General features: G+C 39.7%; 1 protein-coding gene across 10 annotated transcripts in view; it reads right to left on the bottom strand.

Moving 5' to 3' along the window:
- Positions 1–22,656, bottom strand: part of GRIA4 (glutamate ionotropic receptor AMPA type subunit 4) — a 217,661-nt gene that overhangs the window by 4,044 nt on the left and 190,961 nt on the right. The window contains exons 14-16 of one of the 10 annotated variants that reach the window (XM_050333054.1): positions 6,088–6,202; positions 3,688–3,822; positions 2,194–2,376 (exon numbers count right to left, since the gene is read on the bottom strand). In XM_050333054.1, the coding sequence (XP_050189011.1) occupies positions 2,242–2,376; positions 3,688–3,822; positions 6,088–6,202 (385 nt within the window). In that variant the 3' untranslated portion in view covers positions 2,194–2,241. Of the gene's footprint in view, positions 1–2,193; positions 2,377–3,574; positions 6,203–13,152; positions 13,268–22,656 lie in introns of those variants that run through there. The other 9 variants (XM_050333058.1, XR_007630985.1, XR_007630986.1 and 6 more) reach the window with 9 other exon arrangements.

Genomic DNA, 22,656 nt, shown 5'->3' with positions numbered 1-22,656 from the left:
AACTTTTAATGGATTTTTCTATCTTGACTATGAAAGTATACAAGTCAAAATAAGTGCACTACACATTTACTGAGCCATCCTGTAGCACTTCACTTTTTCTGTAGTTAATTGTAATAATAATGTTTTTCATTGATTTTTGTGATTTTGTAATTAATTTTAGTCATTAGTTATAAACACTAGCATGGTATAGGAGAGCAAGAGAAGACAGCTGAGCTGGAAGCTGGATCCTGAGCTTCATGGCCCACTAAGGCAGCCACTGAGAGGATGTGGTGGTGGCTGGCTGGATAATAGGATAATCCCTTCAAAAGCCTGTGGGTTTGGGGTGAGGAACTCAGTATAGGGCTTTGCCCTAGAGCAGCTGGAGAGAAGGATATAAGGGTCTGTTCTCGGCATCAGCTCCACTTGTACAGTAAGGGCTTACTACGGATACACAAAAATGGACCCAGGGAAGAGGAAGGGATTGTTTCCTCCTTAAGCAAACTTCCTTCTCTGCCTTCAGCAGGTGCCACTGCCTATCATCCCTTTTGAATGTACCTATCCCACATACAGATATTAGTCCTTTATCATATAGACCAGTCCATACATACAGACCAGCCCTTCATTTTCTGCTGCCTCACAGGCAGGTGAGTTTCCCTGGAGTAATTCACATTTCACTGGATGAAACTAAAATAAAAAAAAACAAACATGGTAATGAATATTAATAGAGGATTATTTAAGCTATTTTATATTAGTTTAAAACATACACCATTAAAACTATTTGATGTTAGCTTAAAAAGTCAGTGTGTTGGTTACTCGCGAAGGTTAGAACCACCAAGCATCTTTCCATATTAGCAAGTTTTAGTTCTAATACAATCTCTTTACTCCTTGGATAAAAAAATATATTTAAGGTTTCAAAATGCAGAAGACAGACATATTTCTGCAGAAATAACTGCAACCAGTTTTGTGGGCTTTGTACTGCTGCCAGCTAAACAGGGGTTTATGACTAGCACATATATGAACAATAGATGGCATAGTCATCCTGTGCAGAGTGCAGCACACAGGTAGCCCTCACTGCCTCCGTGGCCAGGGGAGGATGACTGGACCTTGGCAGTCTTCCACATATGAGCATAAGCATTTTTATAAGAAGTCCACTTGAATTTTTTCAAGTAAATATTACATCAAATAAGCGGAATAAAGAATTTCGGAAGTCTGTAAATATTTGCTCAAAATCCTGGTAATTTTTTGTGAATTTTAGAAGTTTGTGCCCTAAAATTTTTTTAAGTGAATATTAGAAGTTTAGACCAACCCAAACATGAATTTTCAATTAAAAAATATGCAACATTCTTATATCTTTTTTTTATCCTTTTAAATGTATTTTTCCTATAAGAATTCATCTATGTGTTGCAACAAGTCCCATGGAAGTCCAAGTTGTAAAGAAAGCCGAACTTTTCTTAAAAATGATCTTTTCTTAAAATATAAAACTCAGCTTTTTTTTTTTATTATAAGGAAAACTTATGCTAAAAATATTTCTTCAAGTATAATCATAGTGTCTCACTTAAATCACAGACCTGTGTGGGAACTGTGGGGATTTGTCAAGTCATGCCATGTTTAATGTGCACAGATAGTTTGGGTCAGGTCAGTATTTGAATGAAAGCCTAATTCTTTTGTTTGCTTTCTTTAAGGCTATGTTTTGAATGCATAGCATTCTGTAAAATTGGTAAGGAATATGTTTTCTGGGGCTCTTACTGTAATACCAGCCTGGGGACACTCTCAGTTGCGAGCGCATCACTAAACAATGCAAAGGAAAAAGCACTCTTCATTTGCATTTTGCACAATTACTTGCACAGGATTACTTCTTTTTAAGACCCTTATTACTGACAGTAGGGAGTGAACTTTGGAGATTAATATTAGCATCTGGAAGTCCTGATTCCCAGTTCACAGTAATGAACACTGGTCTATACGCTTGGAGTCCTCTTGACACCTACTCTGCCTCACATTTTCTCTAGTGAACAAAGTGCACACCTAACACTTTTTTTTCTTTTTTTTTTTTTCTACAAGGGAAAAATTGGTGGCTCTGTTATGATTAAAATATACCCAGGGTCATGACTTTTTCTTCAACAGAGAACAAAAGAAAACTACACAGCAACATTATGTTTGGGACAATTTCCCAGCCAGCGTACACCAAGCCCCCTCCCTCGCCCACCAAGAACCCACCTATTCCTCGCAGCGCTCCAGCTATCATGCTCAAACACCATTCTCTGCTCACTCTGTGTTTGCTCTGTACTGTATGGTTCGGTATTGTACCGGCTGTGCCTTTAGGCCGTAAGCTCCTCGGGACAGGGACCTGTTATGTGTTTGGCACACTTCACCTATTGTACAGCGCCGTGTACTCCAGCGCTATATAAATAATAAATAAAAAATGATAATTTTATCTCCAGTTGTTTCCTACAATTTTTTTTTTTTTCTAGGTGGCAACATAAGTATTTCCTTAAATCTGTGTTTCTTACTTCCACTATAGGGATGGCTCAGTAGCTCAAGTTTTTTGTTAACGGAGGAGACATGTGGCTTGCTATTTGCAAGGGCAAGGGAGCTCTAGGTAGCATGACAGGGTAGGGTCCTAGCTGCACATTCATGTATAAAACAGCCCGTATAGCTTGGGAGCTATGTAAAAGTTATATTTAGAAGCTCAATTTGCTACTACGTGCCATTTCCAAAGGTCAGAGAGTTGATTTGTCTAATCATTAGTTGGCAAAATACTCACTGTACAGATGAAAGCAAGCACATTAGTAAACCACCCCTGCATGCCTACTCAGGAGAGCTATGCAGGATGCAGCCTGGCAGTATCAGTTGTTCAGCCTCCGAAATGACTGTGTGAATATCTAAAATGCACTAGTCTTGACCTAAGTAAGGGGTATGTTACTGAAAGCTGAGGACAATAATCAAGTTCTATCCACTGGTTAGTGACTTTATATGACTATTATAGTGGGCAAAGGTTGACCTGAAGCAGGATATTGTGGAAAAAAAAAAAAAAGTGCCACACAATTAGCATAAAACATGTATCAAAGGGAGGATGAAGGGACATGGAGGGGAGGAGGGAGAGAATGTAAAACAACATTTAGACTTCTTGTAACAGTGCCTTTTCTTCCATTAGGTTAACTATGGTTCAGTGACATTGCCTATGCTAAATCTTGATTATAATGAAGTTCCAGTTAGGGCCAACATCAAATAATACAGGTTTGCAGCAATTGGTCACTAGTAGAGTGCAAACCTTTGGCAAAACAGACTGCCAAATCAAGTACTTAAAAACTGGCCCTCTGAATACATACTTTCTGATTTCAAATAGTTGTCATCTTCCAACTGATTTGACAACTCAAAATGTACTTTTCACGTTAAAAATTCCTTGCAATGCAGATGTCTATTAGCAACATAGAATAATATACTGTACATCTGCAGCCAAAAGAACTGAACCACTTTGCACTGAAGTTTTCCAAAAATATAAAGCTCTGTTCAGAAGCAAGCACCACTAGACAGACATGTCACAACACTGCGTTACAAGATGCATCACCCACTCGCTATAGTAGGCCCTAAGTCCTACCCCTAAATTTTAATACTTTCGGTTCCATATACGTTGTAACCTTCTCTATAAGTTGCTAAATTCTGGGTATTCTGCGAGGAAGTTGGGTTAAAAGTCTGTGCACTCTTTGCCACCTTCATTCGTTTCGCCTCTGCCCTGGACTTGTAACAGAACTCTATCAAAGCCACCAGCATTGCCAAGCCCAAGCCTCCAACCAGAATGTAGAAGACTCCAGCAACGTTGCTGAGACTCAAGGCACTCGTCTTGTCCTGGGAAAACAGAAGTGACACAGTTAACCCTGGAAAACAGATGCCCAAAAGCACAAGCCACACATTAAAACATTAGAAATAGAAATAAATAACAATGTTTAGCTGAATTTAACAACAGTTGTTTACACACTTTCTCAAAATTTGACCTATCTGGATCTATAAAATATATTTTAAGCAACTAGTTTTCCTGGTTGGCATAAAAAATATTGTAAGTTTATTGCCAACATATCAGGATGTCATTGCTTGCTTAATGCAAAGCACTGCTTCCATTAAGTGGAAAATTAGGCAATGACATGTCTAGCTCTCTTTAGGGGACATTTCAGCACTGATATGAAACTGCATTTATGTAAAGCTCTTCAGAAGCCTTGGAATCCAGAAATCCATTTATATCAGACAAGACTCTGCTTGATCTTTACAAAAAACAGTAATTGTACTTGTGGTAGGCATTGCTGTTAATTTAAAAGATCCAGACTGAGCATCTGATACCTAAAGGACAGGTGAAAATAACATGTGAGGCCTAATTTCTTTCTTTGAACAAACACTTCCTCTGACAGTGTACACTGTACCATACACATCGTGATATATTTGCCTCTTACCTATTATGGTATTTTTTGTTTTTGTTTTTGTTTTTGTTTTTTTTACTATAGATACAGTTCTGGAACATGCCCATGGACTTCTAAGGCTCAATAACAGTATACTTCTTAATAGCAATTTATAAAATTTTATACATTATTGATAATTTAGACAACAGTGAGAGCTTTCTTTAACAAATTATTAAATATATATAATTTTACAAACAATTGCCTTTTTGGATGTATTTACCACTCTACATTTCTCTATACTTCCATACTGCTTAGTTGTGAATCACATTTTTTTTACTTGAAATCCCTGTGTATTTTTAGCATAGTTCTCAAGGAACTCTCTCAGGATTGACTTCCATATGCTACATTGGGTGCCTTAAGATACTTATAAAGCTTTATTCTTATGCAGACTATATAATCTTTAGCTAAAGTAAGGAGAGTACTTAAATTCTGATTGTAATCTCTATGAAATTTTAACTTACGAAGAATGCAAAAAATTTGGATATTTAATTTAAGGAGGCACTATTTATTGTGTAATCAGTAGATTAGCACAGTAACAGTTTCCATGGATGTACAGAGGTGATTTGGGCTTACAGCTGTGTTCTGCTTTGTCTGTGTCTTTTTAGATGGCTAAGAGGAGTCTGAATATCTTGGAGATGGCTGTTCCTCTGGTGGCACTTACTAACATGGTGCTTGCAAACAAAGAGGAGACAGAACTGAGAAAGACCTGCCCTAATGTAGGTGGTGGATTGAGGCTTTCTCAGCTGTCATTTACAGGTACTCTGTCATCCTCCTAACTGGTTTTCACTCCTTTCTTCAAAGCACTTGCCAGAAAAAGCAAAATGTGTTCAAAGCTTGCTTCCCACACTGCTTTTACCTGGGTATCTCTCAGGACGTGCAGGCAGCAAGCAGCAGGGCCCGTCACTCTTTCCCTTTAGCTGTGGCTGCACAGGCTGGCACTGACTCAGCCACTGTGAAGAAATGTCAGACTTTCTGGATTGAGGGCTGGAACTGACTGTGGTGCTTCCCAGCCATCAGAAAATACCTGCTTCTGGGTCTGTCCCCAGAGACAGAGAAATAGAAGAGGCTCTGCTTCCTGGACCTGTCAGGATTACTGTTTGGGAATGGATTAGGATGAACACTGGAAGCTATAGAAAGTGATTAATTATTGAAGTCTTTCACTTCAAAGCTCATGTGTTCCTTGGCTCCTCAAGCAGCCAGGGCCATTCCCAAAGGCAGCCAGACACCATCTTCCTGGGCAGCAGTGAAAGGCAATCCTTTCCACTAGCATTCCTCCTTCTCAGAAAAATGCTGAGGTAGGCCAGCTCTAAAAGAAGAAGATGGGAAGGGACATTTCCTAAGCAGTCAGTGGGAAAAGTCCATCCCCTCCAGGCAGGAAGGAAACTACTAATCCAGCCTGCCTTTCCCAAATGCAAAAAACATGCCTTGTATTTTTTCAAGGAGATGCTCTGAACATGTAGGATGATGTTTGGTGATCTGTATCACTGAAGACTTCAAAATGCAATAGTGCTTCCTTAAATTAAAGTGAGACCCCCTCAAGACGGGCCGAAGCTGTTTTGCTCTATGGATACAGCTACTTATTTTATTTCTAATTCATTTTTGTTTATTACTTCCTCTACCGCTCTGTGAACACGATAGTAGGTCCCGAACTGTAGCGACTGACCTTACTTCCAGAGTCCTTGGGTCCACATTCACCTTTATCGTACCACCATTTGTTTTTCAGCTTGTCTAAGACGCCTGCCTCACTGAGTTTCAAAACGGCAAGGTTTACAGGAGTTCTTCACGTGGAAAATAACATAAATAACATTATATATGTTATTTTATGTTATTCAAGTAAAACTACATAGAATCGCATTGCAAAGTGACAGAGCAGAGGCCACAGTGGGTGCTATGTCATGTACTGTTGGCCCAGGTTTAGAGACAGACATATGACCGGGACCTGCTCCATCGCTTTAGGTAACAGGCACATACTGCTGGGGAAAATTTGTAAATAAAAAGTATGCAATTACTGTGAACCCAAAACTATTGGCTTAGACATATTAACAACATACCCTTCAGAGATATACGTAATACAACTGGATATACGACTTAAGAAACATTAATTTGTGTTCCTTGCTTTCAATCTATTCTTAGTTTGTATGCATACAAACTAATAATATGATTTGACTATAGGTATTTCATTTACTGCCCTCAAAATTATCCTGGCAAGAAAAGAAGATGCTTCAAACAATTTGCTGCCCATAAACACTTGGCACAGCCTTGTAATAGGTCTGCATGCTGATACACTTATCTTCAGCTAAGAGCATGACAGTGAGGCTTTCATTTCCATTTCCTGTTTCAACACTATTTTAAAATTCAAAGTTTTTCCTTAAATCTCACTTATTCACATCAGTGTTTAAGGGGTCCCAGGCTGATGATAAATTTCTACTTGGAGTAGCTTCTTTTACTTGTGGTATTTGCTGTGGGTGATGTAACAGAGTTAAATAATGAAATGAAACATAATCTGATGCCTCAAAGTTATGAACCGCCTGGGGTTTACACTGCAATTACTTAAACTCAGTGAATAATCTCAGAGTATTATGGTAATGCCCCACTTCATGCAGTTCTACCAGTTTATTTTTTTAAAATCAATTTATTAACAGACTTACTTTATGTACTTTCCACTTTGAATCATTGTCTAATTCTTAATGTAGTAGCATATGGATATCTATTTATGTGCAGGTGTGCATGCAAATACAATATATATCAGAGAAGCAGGTAGATAAACAGAAATGGCATGTGATAGATAGCCTTCTGATGATGGTGTATGACATGGGACCTGATCCTGTGCATGCCAGCAGATTCCTAAGGGAAAATTTATCTCTCATAATATGACATAATTCATTACTAAAATGTTAACTCCTGAATTCAAGGCTTAATAAACAAATAAATAGTGCAAACTTTTAGTATAGTGTAACTGAAACTTCTAAGATAGTTACCAATGAAGAGAAAGGGGCTTGTTACACTCTATAATTGGTTTAACTGGAAATCCCCAAGTGCTTATGTATTAATATATCTGTGCATGTTCGTATAGATATTTAAAACATAAATAAGTGCTTCTGGACCCTGTATGCTATTCTTAGCTTTAGGGATCATGCCTCTTCACACATTCGGGTTATTCCTTGTGTGTGTACCTAAAGTGGGGGGGGATTCACTTCACCTGAGTTTTTTCACCTCTAAATTATGCCCCAAGTTTTGTCTGTCTGTACTGGCCTCCCTGTAGTTAAGGGGAAAAGGTAGGTACCTCCAAATGGTGGGCATAGATTAGTTTTAACAAAGACTATGTCTTTTCATTTACTCTTGAGGAAGCCTTGGTGCCTTGGAGAAACTTTTGGTAGCCACAGTTGTATGAGATTTCCCAGGTACTCTCATGTGATTCCTCTAAGTAAATGCTTCACCCACTTTCGAAATCCCACACATTTAATTCATATGGAATACTCTCCTTCTAGAACTGTAAATGCCCATTTCTCACTCTTTTCCAGTATTCAAACTTATATTTTGCCTTCAGGCTTCCTGGCAGCAGGCTGTGCAGGTTGATAGTGGAATATGAGAGTCCCACAGCTGTGAAATGAGTGGGTAGCAGTTTGGGGTGCTGGCAAGTTGCCTGTCAACATGATCCTCTGTTTGCTTCTAGTACAAGTGAGAAATAATTTATATTATTTGGCTAGCTGTCATCTGTAACATGTCATGCACTGGCACTGAGCCACATTTTAGTGCTCCATCAGTGTAACAGGGCTGGTTATGACAAATATAAGGGGCACACAGGTACTGTTCTCACTTGGAAAATCAGAAGCCTGTAGAGTTTTTGCAGATTAAACTGATTGAAGTGATAAAAAGGACTAGATATGAACTATCAAGACCAGCAGCAAGGTGGGAACATGTCAGAAAACAGATGCCTCCAAGTCCTTTGCTTGTTTTTGTTTCAGCATTAACAGTTTAGGCACATAAAGCCTGAAACAGGCAGGGATCTTTTTCTTCTTTGCAACTGCAGTTTCTATAATATCATCCTTTCTGCATTGTTTCTGCAAGGAAGCTCCCAGGTTTTTCTTTATGAAAAACAATCTATTTCATACTAAAATCGCCATGCTATTCTCACTATATAACTGAATGCAATGGCAATGGCCAGCACGGATGAGGCAATTCCCACTTTTCACTGGAATACAGCCAGTGATGTGACTGAGGCCAGGCCCTTGTTTCTCCTCTCCATGAATTTTGTTGCAAATGAAGGCACTGCAGAAGCTCAGGGAAGCCTGTCTTCTGCCCCTCACTTTCTTGCCTGTGCTAGCAAGCCTGTGGTGTGCCCTTTGCACCTGCCCTCAGACAGTCCCAGCTGTGATGAGGGAGAAGCATTCCAGGCAAAATTTAAAACTATGAATTCAAAATATTTTAAAATATTTTACACTTTCAAAACAGGATTTTGTCCTAATTTAAATCAGTCAGCTGCAATGGGAAATGTATATTATCCAATATAAGAAGCCCAGACTAAGGGGTTGCAAAGTGGAAAAGGAAGATTTTTGCTTATGCTTTTCAGAATAGCAACATAAATACTTCTTTGCAATCACAGTAAGTGATTGCAGGTGTAGTGAATTTTAATGTACGTTAGGCTTTGTTTCGTTTGGTTTTTTTTCATTTTAGTAGATTTTCAAGAGCTGTCATGGGAGATGCATACCCAGATCACCTCGACTCTCAGGGCAAGTCGCTTACAATTTGTTACTACATTGCTTACACAATCAGTTGGTAAATAGTCCCACTGATACTAAAGGTGCCAGAAACTAAAAATCAGTAAGGCTTGCTGTATGTGAACAAGAGCAATGCACTGACCAAAGTTTTATCCAGGGGATAAATCCAGCATTTATAATTAAATTTCCCATCAAGTTCAGCATTTCATACTTAATATAGCAATGGGAAATTACTATACATTTGGGTTTTGTTCAAGTTATTTAGTGATTCATGAATTACTAACATTGGGCTAAACTTTCAACTAGAGTTCAACTAGCACAATTTGTGAAAACTGGTGTAGTTTTTCCAACATATGCCTGTTGAGAATCTCTGCTGTTATATATAAACAGGATCCATCTGCCTGAAATTCATGTAAGGATAATATATGAGAAATAGTAACTAAAACTGCCCTTTATCTATAGAAAACAATTTTCCCCCTGTAGTCATAGCGCAAAACTGTTGAGTGATAGCACAGGAGACCCTGTTCTTCACCCATGTCCTGAAGTTGCTGTTGGTTGTTACCCAACCTGGGCACAGGGTCACTGATTTTCTACCATTTCATCGTGTTCCCAGCCCTTCTACTTCCTCTCTTGGCTCCTTACTCATTTCCTCCTCTCCTGTCATCAATCACTTGCTGTTGGAAGGGCTGTTTTTTAAGAGCCTCAGGCTGGATCTTGAGCCAGCAACATCAGCAAAATCACAGAGCTTTAAAAAGGCATTAATGAAGTTGTGAGCTAGCTGCATTCAGGAGAACAAATGGGTAATTATAGCATTTGAATCACAATACTGAGTGATTGCAAAACCGATATAGAATTCTAGTAGACAGGGATTTTAAAATGCAATCATGGCTATGCTTTAGGAGCATTTTCATTACCCACTCATGGCTGAGCCAATTAATTAAGTGTAAGGTCAGTCTCATCCGCTGAAGGAAAGAAACAATGGCTCCTATGTTCTCTTGAGGGCTGTCGGCAGAGTCTGGAGAAGATCTTCATCAGCACAACTTCCTTCCACTCACACTTTTATAAAAAAATGGAGCAGAGCGGTGAAAACTGTGTTTCAGTACCTTCTCATGCACCACATGAAATGATGATGGCATTCAGTTAGGATCCGAGGTAATACTTCCAAAAGCACTCAAATAACTTGGAGACCTCAGTTTTATCTTCAGCCATGAACCGATTAATGAGGTCACTAGAGCACAGGTGGTTCACACAGGGCAGCTCTCTGAACCATCTTTCTGAATTTTGGAAGATTGTCCCTTAAAGGGAACAACAAATGGGGAGGCTAGAGATGACTTTTTAAGAGCATAGAATGGAGGTAGGAGCAATCTCATTTTACAGAGCAATACAAACCTTTGGAAAACTGCTGAGCTCTCAATAAACTCCCTTATTTCTGTAGTCTTCTGGTTATTCTGGGTCTAGACTAGTGAATCACAAGTAGTAACAGCATAGTTATTAGTCAAGCCTCCAGTGCTGTATTTCAAGAGAAAAGAATGTTCTTTTTCTCATTCATGATAGTAGGAAGCCCTGTAATTTGGACTGGAGCTGCTAAAAAAGCTCAGGATTTGTTCTTTTTGAATTCTTACAATGAAAAGAAGTTCTAGCTACAGATGCTTACAAACTTAGTTTAGAACTTGTTGGTAGCTGTCAGGTTTATAACAACAGTGCATAGTGTCCTGGTTATTCTACTAATGATCATTTGCCAGAAAAAACCAAACCAAACCAAACCAACAACAAAAAAAACAACTTAGAGCTTCATTAATTCAGTAGAAAGGCTCGTATTGAATTCTATTGATCAAAACTGTTCCTGAACAAGGAAATTGATTTTATAGATGATAAATGGCTAATTAATACTTTGGGGAATCAGACTGTCTATAGTTTATAGCCCAAGACCAGATGCTGCTGCAATGCAGACTTTGAGAAGCATGGTAATGCCTGCTCATCTGCATGATCCTACCGAACGTGGGCAGTGCAGGTGCATGACAGACCTGGATCTTCCCAGGAGTGCTAGTACTGCCTGCTCACTCAGCTATGCCTTGGAAAACGTGTGGCAAGAAACAGGCCTGAGGTCAGATGAATGCTCGTGGCAGGCTCTATACACTCCTAGAACCACAGGTTGTGCTCCATCGTGTTCTCCATCTTTCGCTAATGCTGTCTTGCCCACCACATTTTCTATTGTGTCCTGAACTGCCTTTGTCACCTATTGTTTATTTCCACTGGCAATGTGTTCCTTCCTCCCTCCTGCATTCATGGGTCCTTCCTGTTCTTCCATGGACTGCACTCCTTGCCTTTCCTTTCTACTCTTTCCCCCCACTCTCCTTTTCCTGTCACTTGCCATCACACCAAACCTGCTCCTTCAGCACTTCTAGACACTTCCCCAGTGAAGCCCTGTCTGTCCCCCTACCATAAGCTGCTCCCCTTTTCCTGCTTCATGACTCAAAGCACCTGTGGCAGGGAAAGTAAGTTAAAAATATCCTTATTTTCCTACCTAGCTTTTATCTCACCTGGCAACCACAGGAAGTTTGTGAGAATCGTATTCTAAGAAAATGGAGATATTTTAATGATTTGACTCCCTGCCTGTGACACTTTTAAAAAAGTAAGTAAATACCCCTGGGGCCCCAATAATACAAATAATACAAAAGTTCAGGCTTGGGTGGAGCATTTGATAGTAACAATGTGGTAGAGCTATGGTTCACTTATCAACTTTCTTAATAGAAGATGGTGTCTGATCCACTTGCAGTTAAGTGCTATCAGATCTAAAATATCTAAGCACTTTGGAAGAGAAAATAGAGACCATTTTTGAAACTGTGACTGCTGGCGAGCAGAGCGGTGTGGGGAAAAATAGGTAGAGCAGCGGGATTGAAGGCAAAGTGAAGAGGATTAGGAGACCAGTTCTGGGTGAACAGAACAGCCCAAGGGATGGTCCCTGAGGCCAGGACACAGCATGAAAGAGCAGGAGGACTAGAGAAGGAGAGAAAATAGTAAGAAAAAAATATATGTAGGCAACTGTAAAGAAAGCTACATAAACTGTGTATGAAAAATCAGTCAAGTGTAATCATCTATATCTGACTAGCTCTGTGCCTGCACAGTTACCTGTGCGGCATTCTCTCATGTATTGTTCACACACAAGCACATAAATAAATATTATTACATGCTGCCTGGCATGGAAGGGGTAGTTTTTAATATCTTCATTCTTCCCCACTTCCCCATCTCCCACATTGTTGCTTATTTTCAGCACCAGACAGTTTGTCAAACAAGGTTGTGCTGAGGAAAGGAATTACTGGTACTGGCCATATGGAAGATATGGGAATACAGAAAGAATAAGAAGCTGTCAACACCTCAGCCTAATATGCAGCCTAAAATTCCTGTCTGATAAATTCTGATAAATTATGCCTAGGGAACCACTGTGGATTTCAGTTTGCTGGAATGATACCAGGAAATCTCAGCATGAAGATATTTTATCTGAAATTTGTCTTCCTATTTTGGGTACTCATGAAAATTGTAATTTGTACCAGTATTGTTTGAGTCAATAATGGATCCCTGAGCCTAGACCGTACATTAAATTATTTCTTGGAGGTAGTCACACTGATTTTTGCCTTTTTCCTCTACTGTCACTGAAAAATATTTTGGGTAGTAGGAAAAAAGTCTGAGCTGGTGAGCAGGCTTCTGAAGGTATCAAACTGCTTTTTCACAAGAGCAAGCTTGGAAAAGGGTCAGCACAATTTCAGAAGATGCAGGTTTCCGAAAACCAGTGATAGATCTCACCCCAGAGGCAGTGTACGGGTTCCCCTTGGGGTGCTTAAACAAATGCAAATATTTTTGCTTTGACAGTAATTGCATACACCTCGATTTCAGCTGCAGGTGCCAGCAGTGCTGTGCTACTGGTGAAGCTGTTTTGTCGCAGGTAAAGCCCCAGCAGATGCACCAATTACTTTACATACTGTTTACCCGCTTTTGGTGACATTGAGGCTAACCTTGGAGTCACCTCCCCCGCTGCCACATTCTCCTTTGTCGTACCACCATTTGTTTTTCAATTTGTCCAAGAGGCCTTGTTCATTCAGTTTTAAAACTGCGAGGTTAACAGCATTTCTTGAAACGATAAAACATATTTTGTAAGAAACTGCACAGCTGTTAAGATGTTAGAAGGAATGAGGACTTAAGCTGTTTATAAGCTTGATCCACACACTAAATAAACCTCTCATTTCCATATTTCAAAGCCCTTGACAGCACAAATAATTGTGGTTACTTTCAAATGTGAAAAATGTGTTTCCAGCATAGAAATGATTTTCAGAACAGCTTGGATTTTAGCACAAAAATTCTATCAACCAACCCAAACTATTTTTGCAAAATGATGATAAAACTCTGCCTGGAATTATAACTATACAGAATGATACAGATTTATTTGAATCTATATTTGAAATGTGTTCAGTGTCTAGGCTGTTTTTTCAAGCAGATGGGAAAATGTAGTCCCATGTACTAAAGAGGCAAGATCCAGACTGCCTATGCTAGACGCTGCCAGTCACTTTGCCATATACAGTTTTGACATGTAGCACTTCAGACTGATCCCACACAAGCTATGGGACAGTGCTCCAGAAACAGGCAATATGAGGAAGAGCTGAAGAGGAGCGCTAACAGCTCACGTGCTGACTAAGATGCTGTCTAGAGCCAGTCAACAGAAAGAACGGGACAAAGGTGCCAAGAATCCTGTCTGTCTGAAGCTCTATCCCCTGCTGTAGGCACATCTGTACATTTGGGATGCAGGCTCTAGAGTCCTGCTCCCTTTGCACAGTACAGGCTTAGTTGAAATGCAAGACCTGTGGTCTAGTTTAGTGTTGTGACTCTGGGGACTGTCCTTCTATTTTGGGAGAGCACACTGTCTCCCAGCCCAAAGGGCACCTGCAGCATGAAGGAACAAGATGGCAGTGGAGTGCATCCTCGCTCGGGAAACCTCTGAACAGCCAAACAGAAGCTCAAGCTCTAGGAAAAACAAAACCAGCCAATTAGCTGGATGCTGAGTTACAAGAAGGTTGTTTGGACATCCTGAGGACTTTTCCATGGAGAGTTTATACATGTTATGCTACCACTGGATGAGAGACAAATCCTGCTTTGGTAGCAACAAAGTGGCATGGGCACAATAGACTGAAAGGGGTTCCATGAGCCTGGTGGCCTCTGTATCACATTTAAATGCTCTTTTTTCAGATGAGAGAAATACCTGAGAGAGAGTTCGGACCTGTGCAGGCAGAGGGGTGTTGCCAACACGAAGGCTAAAGCACAGAATCACTGCTTCTGTATGAAATCAAGGCTGATGGGAGTGGTCTGAAATTCATGTAAGAAATAGGACACAGCTGGTCCTAGGATGCAGTTGCTTCTGTGCATGCTCAGAGGTTTTCCTTTAGGTGTCTAGAGAGTATTATGACTGGATGGTAGAGGGTAGACAGCATAGATCATCATACAAACCCAAATGTAAGGCATCTGGATTTACTATAGGAACTACAGGCACTATGTAACATTTTAAAATCAGTTGACAACTAATCTGACAAGGTATTTATGCAGCCTTCATCACCTCTGGACAAAATTTGCCCTTGTTTAAGTGTACAACTTCCTATCTGTATTACTAAGACTTTCAACAGTCATGTATCACATACACAGCTACATCAATATTTATTTATAATTCATAATAATAAACTTTTATCTTCCTATTTTTTATGTCCAGAGGTCCCTAGTGCATTGATGCCTATCAGACACGTACACTCTTTCTGATGCGTGTCTGCCCAGGCTCACTTGTGCATCTGCAGAGGCACATGAAGCAGTGGCACCAATGCATCTCCAAAGTATCTGAGAAGTGTCAGCAGCTTAACTACTGCTCTTTGGGGATGATACGTGGTTGAGAAAGATGAAATTTTTCTCTCTAAATTTGTTTAATGCTGTCAAGATCTGTCCATCAGTAATGAGTGGGATTTTACAAGAACTATGTCAATGGCATCATCACCTCAACAATAGTGAGAAGATGCAGTACCTTCAAAGTACCTGGAGAAGGGCTGGAAAGAGAGATCCTCTAGTGGCAGGGTTCCATCAGATCCTATGGCACCAAAAGACACTGGGGATAATGATCCACCCTCTCTAGAGATGGCTGGACTTTGGTCCCTGTGGGTCCCTTCTGGACTTAGAAGAGAAATTTTTCTCTCACTTATTAGGTGAGATGTCTTCCTGGAAGACAGGTACAGACAACGGTACTTCACAGCTTATGAAGCGTTCCTTACTACCTTGGCTCATCTGTGGGACAAATGTCAGCTTCGGGACTGTCTTCTGGTAACAGTTTTTTATACAGCTCCTGCTGGAAGCAAGACAGATCTTTGCTGGCTGGTCATGAAGTTTGGAAACTGCTTGTATGTAGATCTGACTTTACCTAGCTTCAGTGTAGTTAGGTTTATATGAGATTTTCCATACAGATAAAGTAATTGCTTGTCTGTCCCTGACAGTGAAAATGAGAACTGTAGGCTATAGTGGGAGTGACAACAGACTGCTCTTTGTGGATAAATCTTTAAAGGGAATTTAGCAGCCAGGCTGACAAATGTGATTTTGTAAAAGTGCTCTAATTATGGTTCACACTCCAGAGGGAGAGAAGCAATTGGAAAACTGGAATGAAATTTTTTATTTGTCCCTTTTGTTCTTGGAAGAAATTGCTTTTCAACCAGTCATATTTACTACAGATTTTTCATACTCAGCTTTTAAATACAAAGCCTGTGCTTTCGGTCTGTTTGTGCTATTCAGAAAGGTAACTGTGTGGTCAGCCTTGCCACTTAACAGACAGAATTCCAATAAGCTAAACTTAAATTTTATCCTTGTAAGGACATTGGGACTGAGCCATAGATGAAAGATGATCCTAGAAACTCTATTTTTTTGGATGATGAGCAACATTACTTATTTTGAAAATGACTTAGATATGTATCTGGAGCCTGCTGTCTACAAAGTCAATGTCAAAACTGCTTCTCCCTTCAACAGGATCCAAACCAAGGTCTAATTTAGTGCTGCTATGTCAAATTGTCACACTGGGTGGCAATAATACAAACAGCTGCTTTGACAGTGCTACAGATGCAGGCAGGAGTGATCACTCCCATGAAAAACGAAATGTGTCTCAAGGAATATCACTAACTCTCAATTCAACAAACCACTTGATCTCAGTCTGATTTTAAAGTAGATGGGAAGCCCTCTCAATCTGTCTATCTGTAAAAGCATCTTCATACTATTTCCTCTAAGCTGTAGTCTCTCAAGTGTCAACATTAAAGCTCACCAAATTAGACAAAGTGCTTATGCTAAAATGTTTAGAAAGGTCTTTCTTTTCAATCTTTATCTTATCTCGGATGAAGATGGTACCTGATAATTTACAACTTTTTTTCAAGCTTTCCAAGTTAATGTTTACTTAGGCCTTTCATCTGGATATTCTAAGATGAATTAGAAACAACTAGGTGGGGTTTTTTTTGACAACTAATATAAACATTTTCATGTTTAATTTCAATGTTGAAGGGAAAGAGCTTTCTCACTTGCCAAATGTTGAATTTTATCTTTCAAAGTATTAAAGATTATCAAGGAAAATTTTCCCACAGTCATTTAGAGAAGCTGCAGCTGGTTGATAGTAATCCTAGAGTAATAAATAAGTAAATGAAACCCATTCATGAGAGGGTTATTTAGCTGGGTTATTAGCCATATCCATAGACAGTTTCACAGCACAATAAAGAAATGAAAATAAAAAGGATGAAGAAGTAAATGTGGATTTAAGCTGCAATCATCACTCTGAAATTAAACTGTATTGTTTATAAATAACACATTATTGTCCTCATCATGTCTAGTAGGCCATGTAAAACCAGGTTAGTTTCACACTGCTTTCTCTGTTCCTTTGTTATCCAGGTCCACGTCCACGTTTGGAAATCAATAATTTCCTTCTGGTCAGCAAAGCATAGAACCTTTGCTCAACACTCCTATATCTCCCACAGATACATTATAACTGAGAGCCTAAAATTTGCACTGATGACTGCACTGAAAATTATATACCAAGACCTCAGAGCCATGCTAGATCACCTATACTCATCCTAGAATGTGCATTATTCTGTCACAGAGAATGCATTTTGAAACTTGAGCATCCGTGGCAGATATGTTTTTCATTTTAAAAATTAGACTCAATACCACACTTAGTCAAAACTCCCATTGAAGAACAATGTGTTCCTCAATAAAGAAACTGAAGTCTTTGCAAGACTAAGGGTTTAACAGTAAAAAACAGGCAAGTGCTTTAATATTTGACTCTTAATCCTTGGTGTCGCTGCACAGTCCTGCCTTTTCCATTACTCACAAGAAAATGTAGTCCTTGTATGTAAGTCAAGCCAGTTCAGACAAAACTGCATCCCTCGCATTTCATGATATCTCACTTCACATGTACTTGGGTGCATGGACAGTAATTTCAACGTATGGATCACAGTTATTTTTAGGTTGCCTTTAGAATTACAGTATGAAAAAAGTGATGAGAATTAAATCATTATTATTTAAAATTACTGTCCATCTCCCCATGAATAAATAGTAGTAAGCAGTTTAAAACATTAAGTAGTATCACTTCCCTTTTCTTTTTTTTTTTTTTCCCTTAAAGCCTACCTGTGCCAATTGTGGATACGCCTTCCACAGTTGTCAAAAGATAAAACGGCACAGACAGATGACAGTGTGACTGCCCAGTCCATTGCAAAGTAACATCAATGATCCCCAACAGGGACACCTCATTTGTTACCCTAAAGAATTTCAGCAGGGTACTTGTCCAAAGTCCAGGGAAGCTGGCTGAGAGGTCTGTTTTGACTTCCATTGAGTCTGGGTCATAGCAATGGTTAACAGTTGACCCATCTATTGGACTTCAGTCCGTTAGAAGCAGAGAGGAAGGTATGCAACAAATGATCTGAATCTATGGCACACAACACTGTGATACTCAGCTCATGTGCATGCTCAGCCACAGGAGGGGCATTTCCAAGGCTGATAGAGACACACAAAGGTCCCTGCACCACGAGGGAGTGAGACAGAAGTCCAGACTAGGGACCACTGCAGCCAACATCAAGAGCACTACTGGAAATCTGAGACACTATAGCAGAATATCATGAAAAGGAGCATCAGATTTTGCCTAATGCAACACTTTCCACACCTATTTCAGCACAGCAACTCCGCATTCCTTAGAAATCAGAAACTAAAACATGAAGCGCATTCTGCACAGTAAGTTAAGTCTGTTTTCAACAGCCTAATGCCCAGAGCTTGAACACACACAACAGACAGAAAAGGCTCTCTCCAGCCTGATTAGACTTGAATACGTATCCAGCGTGTCAGCCACAGCTGCTTTTTTAATCTCTGGATGCACAGTGCTTCACAGGATGGGTGTAAAGCACCTCCCATCTGCAACGTTCAGCACCATCTCCAAATGCAATTCCAAGGACTCAGCCTTGGCCTGAGCACACATAGTGAAGGAGACCTTCTCCATGAAGTAAGGTCTCAGAATATCTGTTTTTGAATGCTAAATGGTATAAGAACACAGATAGGTCTCTAAGTACTCATTACAACAAAGGCAGAATCTCTGCTGTAAGCATTTAATAACAATAATTTAGGTAGCCGGTAGAGTTTTGCCATGAAAACTTAAATGTCTTAGCTATTTAAACAGCTTTGACATTTTCCTGAATCCCTTTCCTGAACTTAGTCTCATAAATTCTGAGTAACTGGCAGTGTTAGATAGCAAAAATACTTTCCTACATCCTGGGTAGATTCTTAGTACAGTTCTGCTGTTATCTTTACAGACGGCGGCACTGTTGTTTCACTGCTTAGTGTTGGAAATGTTAAATTCCAATAATGAATGAGCAAGATGTGCAAAAATAACACGACTCACTAATGAGACTCTACATACACAGAGACAGCTTTGTTTAAGCTGAAGCCATACTGCATAGCCCATCGCCCTAGGACCACTGGTGCCACTTGCCCCAGCTGTTGAAGCAGAAGCAGAGCAAAGACCCCAATCCTCTAAAAGGCTTTTCACAAATTCTTGCCACAAGGGATTTCAAAGCCTCAGAAATTGCTCAGTCACTTAAAAGTCACATGGTGTAGAGGAATGCTATCTCTGGTTAACCTCAAGTTCTCTGAATGTGCAACAAACTTCAGACGAAGACTACCTGAATGATGAATGAACAAAGGTCCTTAGGTGGTCCATACATATGTGAGGTATGGACTAACTGGGAAAATACAGAGATTACCCTTCCATTATGGTAAAATACATGATTAAGTTGTCATATAAGTTGTTGTATATATAATCCTATATAAGTTGTTGTATATATAATCCTATATAACTAGTGCCTGGAAAGAAGCAGGGATCAGTAAACTACAGCACAATGGCAAGTAAAGCCGCAGATGTGGTGGTGCATCGGCAGAAGTTCATTGAAGGAACAAGCTTTCCCAAGACCATAATACCACTGCCAGTGATGGCAGCCAGTGCTGGCAATTGATGATGAGTGTCAAGCAACTCAAAGCTAGTTTTCTTCCTTGCACTTTGTATGTCTCTCCCTGCAGCTACCTGCTGATGCAGCCATCATGCAGACCAGCTCCTGGGCATTCCTGGTGCATCCTCCCTCAGGACAAGGCAGAGAGAGCTCGGTGAAGCCAAGTTCAGTGCCCTTATTTCAGTGATGTGAATTGTAGTTATTCTGTCATGATCTAATCTGTATCCACCCAAGGTGGCTTGGGAAGAGGAGGCCACAGCTGCCAGGGACCTCCCCTCGACCCCCAGCCTAGAGCTTTCTGGATGCAGCTGAGGATCTGTCTCAAATGCACTTAGAGAAATACAAGTGGGTGTATTTTTACAGCTTGTACATCATCCAGTCAAATGATTTTTAATGGGAAAGATTAAAATGCAACCTTACCAAGCAAAAAATTAAATGCTGCCCATCTTCTGAGCTGTTTATTTTATCCTTGTTTTGAAAAGCGCTGATGGCAGATTGTAACATGACACAAATGTAGCGCAGTTTAAGGATGTTCGACAATTCATCAAGAGAAATTAAGTGTAAAGCTGCGTGGCACTGGCTGAATATGTTTAATAAATCAGGAGTGAAACAAGCACTCTGTTAACAAGGAAGATGTAGCCAAAGCTTACATCACTGTATACTCAGAAGGTTTGAAGGATCAGTAATCTAAATATTTAAAAAGAGAGCTAAAGCAAGAGCATTTGCACAAGAAAAATAACCTAAACTTTCATGAAAATGGGCCAACTTCGAAATCATGGTTTTTTAAACACTTTCAAGAACTTACAGGGATAATATTGGTACTGGGATCTATAAAGGTTTTGCATGCTGTAATGTTACTTGTATGAAAAAAACTGTATTCAAATACTGAAGCAAAGCACATATCTAAACAATTTCACATGTAGCTGACAGAGAGTCCTTGGAACTAGCTCTTGTAGCTTGTCCAGCATTTATAAATAAATAAGAACTACTAGTAATGGGTCTCTCAGGCCTTCCTTCTAAGCTCTTCCATTTCTCTATTCATGCTTATCAAAGAAAGGGTCTGATCAGCCATCTCAGCAGAATGTTCAGGCCCAGCTGAGGACCACCAGGACAGTGGATACCTCCTGAATTTCATCTTGCAAAAGTCACACACCCCTGAGGAACTGACTGGCCTGTACAAAGCCAAGGTACTGCAAAAAAGCTCTGGGCAGGTTGTGTGCTACATTAGAAACTGATACCATTTAAAAACGTTATTTAAAGAACCCTGGAAAATTGCATTGAAGACATCTCCTACAGAACAATATATTGAAATATTCTGCAAACAATAATAACGTATTTTTACAAGAATTTTTATGTATTATTATTTATTTAGAGATGGGAAAATTAAGGCAGTGCTCAAATACTTTTTAATTGTGGCTAACTAAAGTGAGTAGAGTGCTCTTCATTTAGCCATCCAAATAAGATGCTTAATTTCCAGGGGCAGTGAGTATTTACATCTTCTATGTATATCCTAAGTATACAGTTTAGTTACTTGAGCTGAGCTTTGTAAACAAATATGACCCAAACTGACACCTTGAGGATCAGCAGGAGTTCCAATTAATGGGAGACCCACTGCTGCTAAAAATTGCCATAGCTACTTTGAATTCAAAGAGGTTCTGACAATTTACACCAGCTAGAGGTCTGATGACTGTAGTTTAAAATATTTATATATATTGAAAGCTGTTTTGCAGTAAGATATTCCAATTACAGTATGCAAACACTACTTGGTGCAAGCAATTAAACATATATTTTGCTTGTGCAAAAACAACAGCAGTTGACCTGGGAATACAGCTCAGCTTGTTTCTCTGTTTTATACATATCTTTGCTGTAAATAAAAAACACATAAAATTGTCCCTAGAGTAACTATTCATATTGGTTTAGTAGGTAGTCTTTAGCAGCAGCAGATACGCTAGTTTCTCCCAACTCTGAGCTATTTTAATTTTTGCTAACAACTACCTAATCCTGTTCTCATCAAGCAGTACAAAGCAAAATTGTTCTTGATGGTTCCAGCATAAGCAGGATTATGTGAATAGGCTGCTGCAGTCCAACACCTGCAATTCACAATACATGTTTTAAAAGCTTTAAACATGTAGAATCATAGAATGGTTTGGGTTGAAAGGGACCTTAAAGATCATCTGGTTTCGACCCCCATGTCCCCAGGCAGGGATACCTTCCATTAGACCACTTTGATTAAAGCCCCATCCAGCCTGGACTTGAACACTTTCAGGGATGGGGCATCCACAACAATGCCGGGCAACCTGTGCCAGTGCCTCTCCACCCTCAGCAAATCCCTTGTTTGAGTGGGATTTTTCAAAAGTGTCTGAGCACCAATGTAATGCTTTCTCCACACTGCAGGAATTGCTCTCAAGATAAGCTTGGCCCACTGCCAACTGCCTCAAAACGTTCTCTCACCTCAGAAAGAATAGGAATCCTATAAAAGCCACCTTTGTGGCTTTTATACATTTGATATTGCAGGAAACACTTACCCTAATATTTAAAAATTTGCAATGTGTAAAATGATAATATTTAAATATATAATAATTATATTATATATTTTTACAGTATAATATATATTTTATAATATATATATTATAAATACTTAATGCTTTCAGATGGGGTAACATTCACCCCTGGCATGGCTGGCATAAAGCCTTTTGCTTTTTACACCTTAGGTGAAGCAGACCTTGACTCACAGTTTCATCGCAGCAGAGTGTTTGGATGCTGTTTCACCTGCTTCCCCAGTAATTCCTAAGTTTAGGGGCCCCCAGCTGAAAGAAAATGGCAGTATTGGCACAGACACGTAGGGGTTTCATGGCACAGCACAGCATGTGGTTCAGTGCCAGGCAGAGGTTCCATCCATGTTGGATGAGGGAGTAGTAGCTTGAGGTGAGTGCTACTGCAGTGAAGATCTATCATGTCTCATGCTGTCCCTCT

Source organism: Myiozetetes cayanensis, unplaced genomic scaffold (genome assembly GCF_022539395.1).
Source record: "Myiozetetes cayanensis isolate MyiCay16 unplaced genomic scaffold, myiCay2020 scf5-8, whole genome shotgun sequence".
In the NCBI taxonomy this organism is placed as follows: domain Eukaryota; kingdom Metazoa; phylum Chordata; class Aves; order Passeriformes; family Tyrannidae; genus Myiozetetes; species Myiozetetes cayanensis.
Note: the sequence above shows the minus strand (reverse complement) of the source record. Positions and strands in the feature narration are given on the sequence as shown.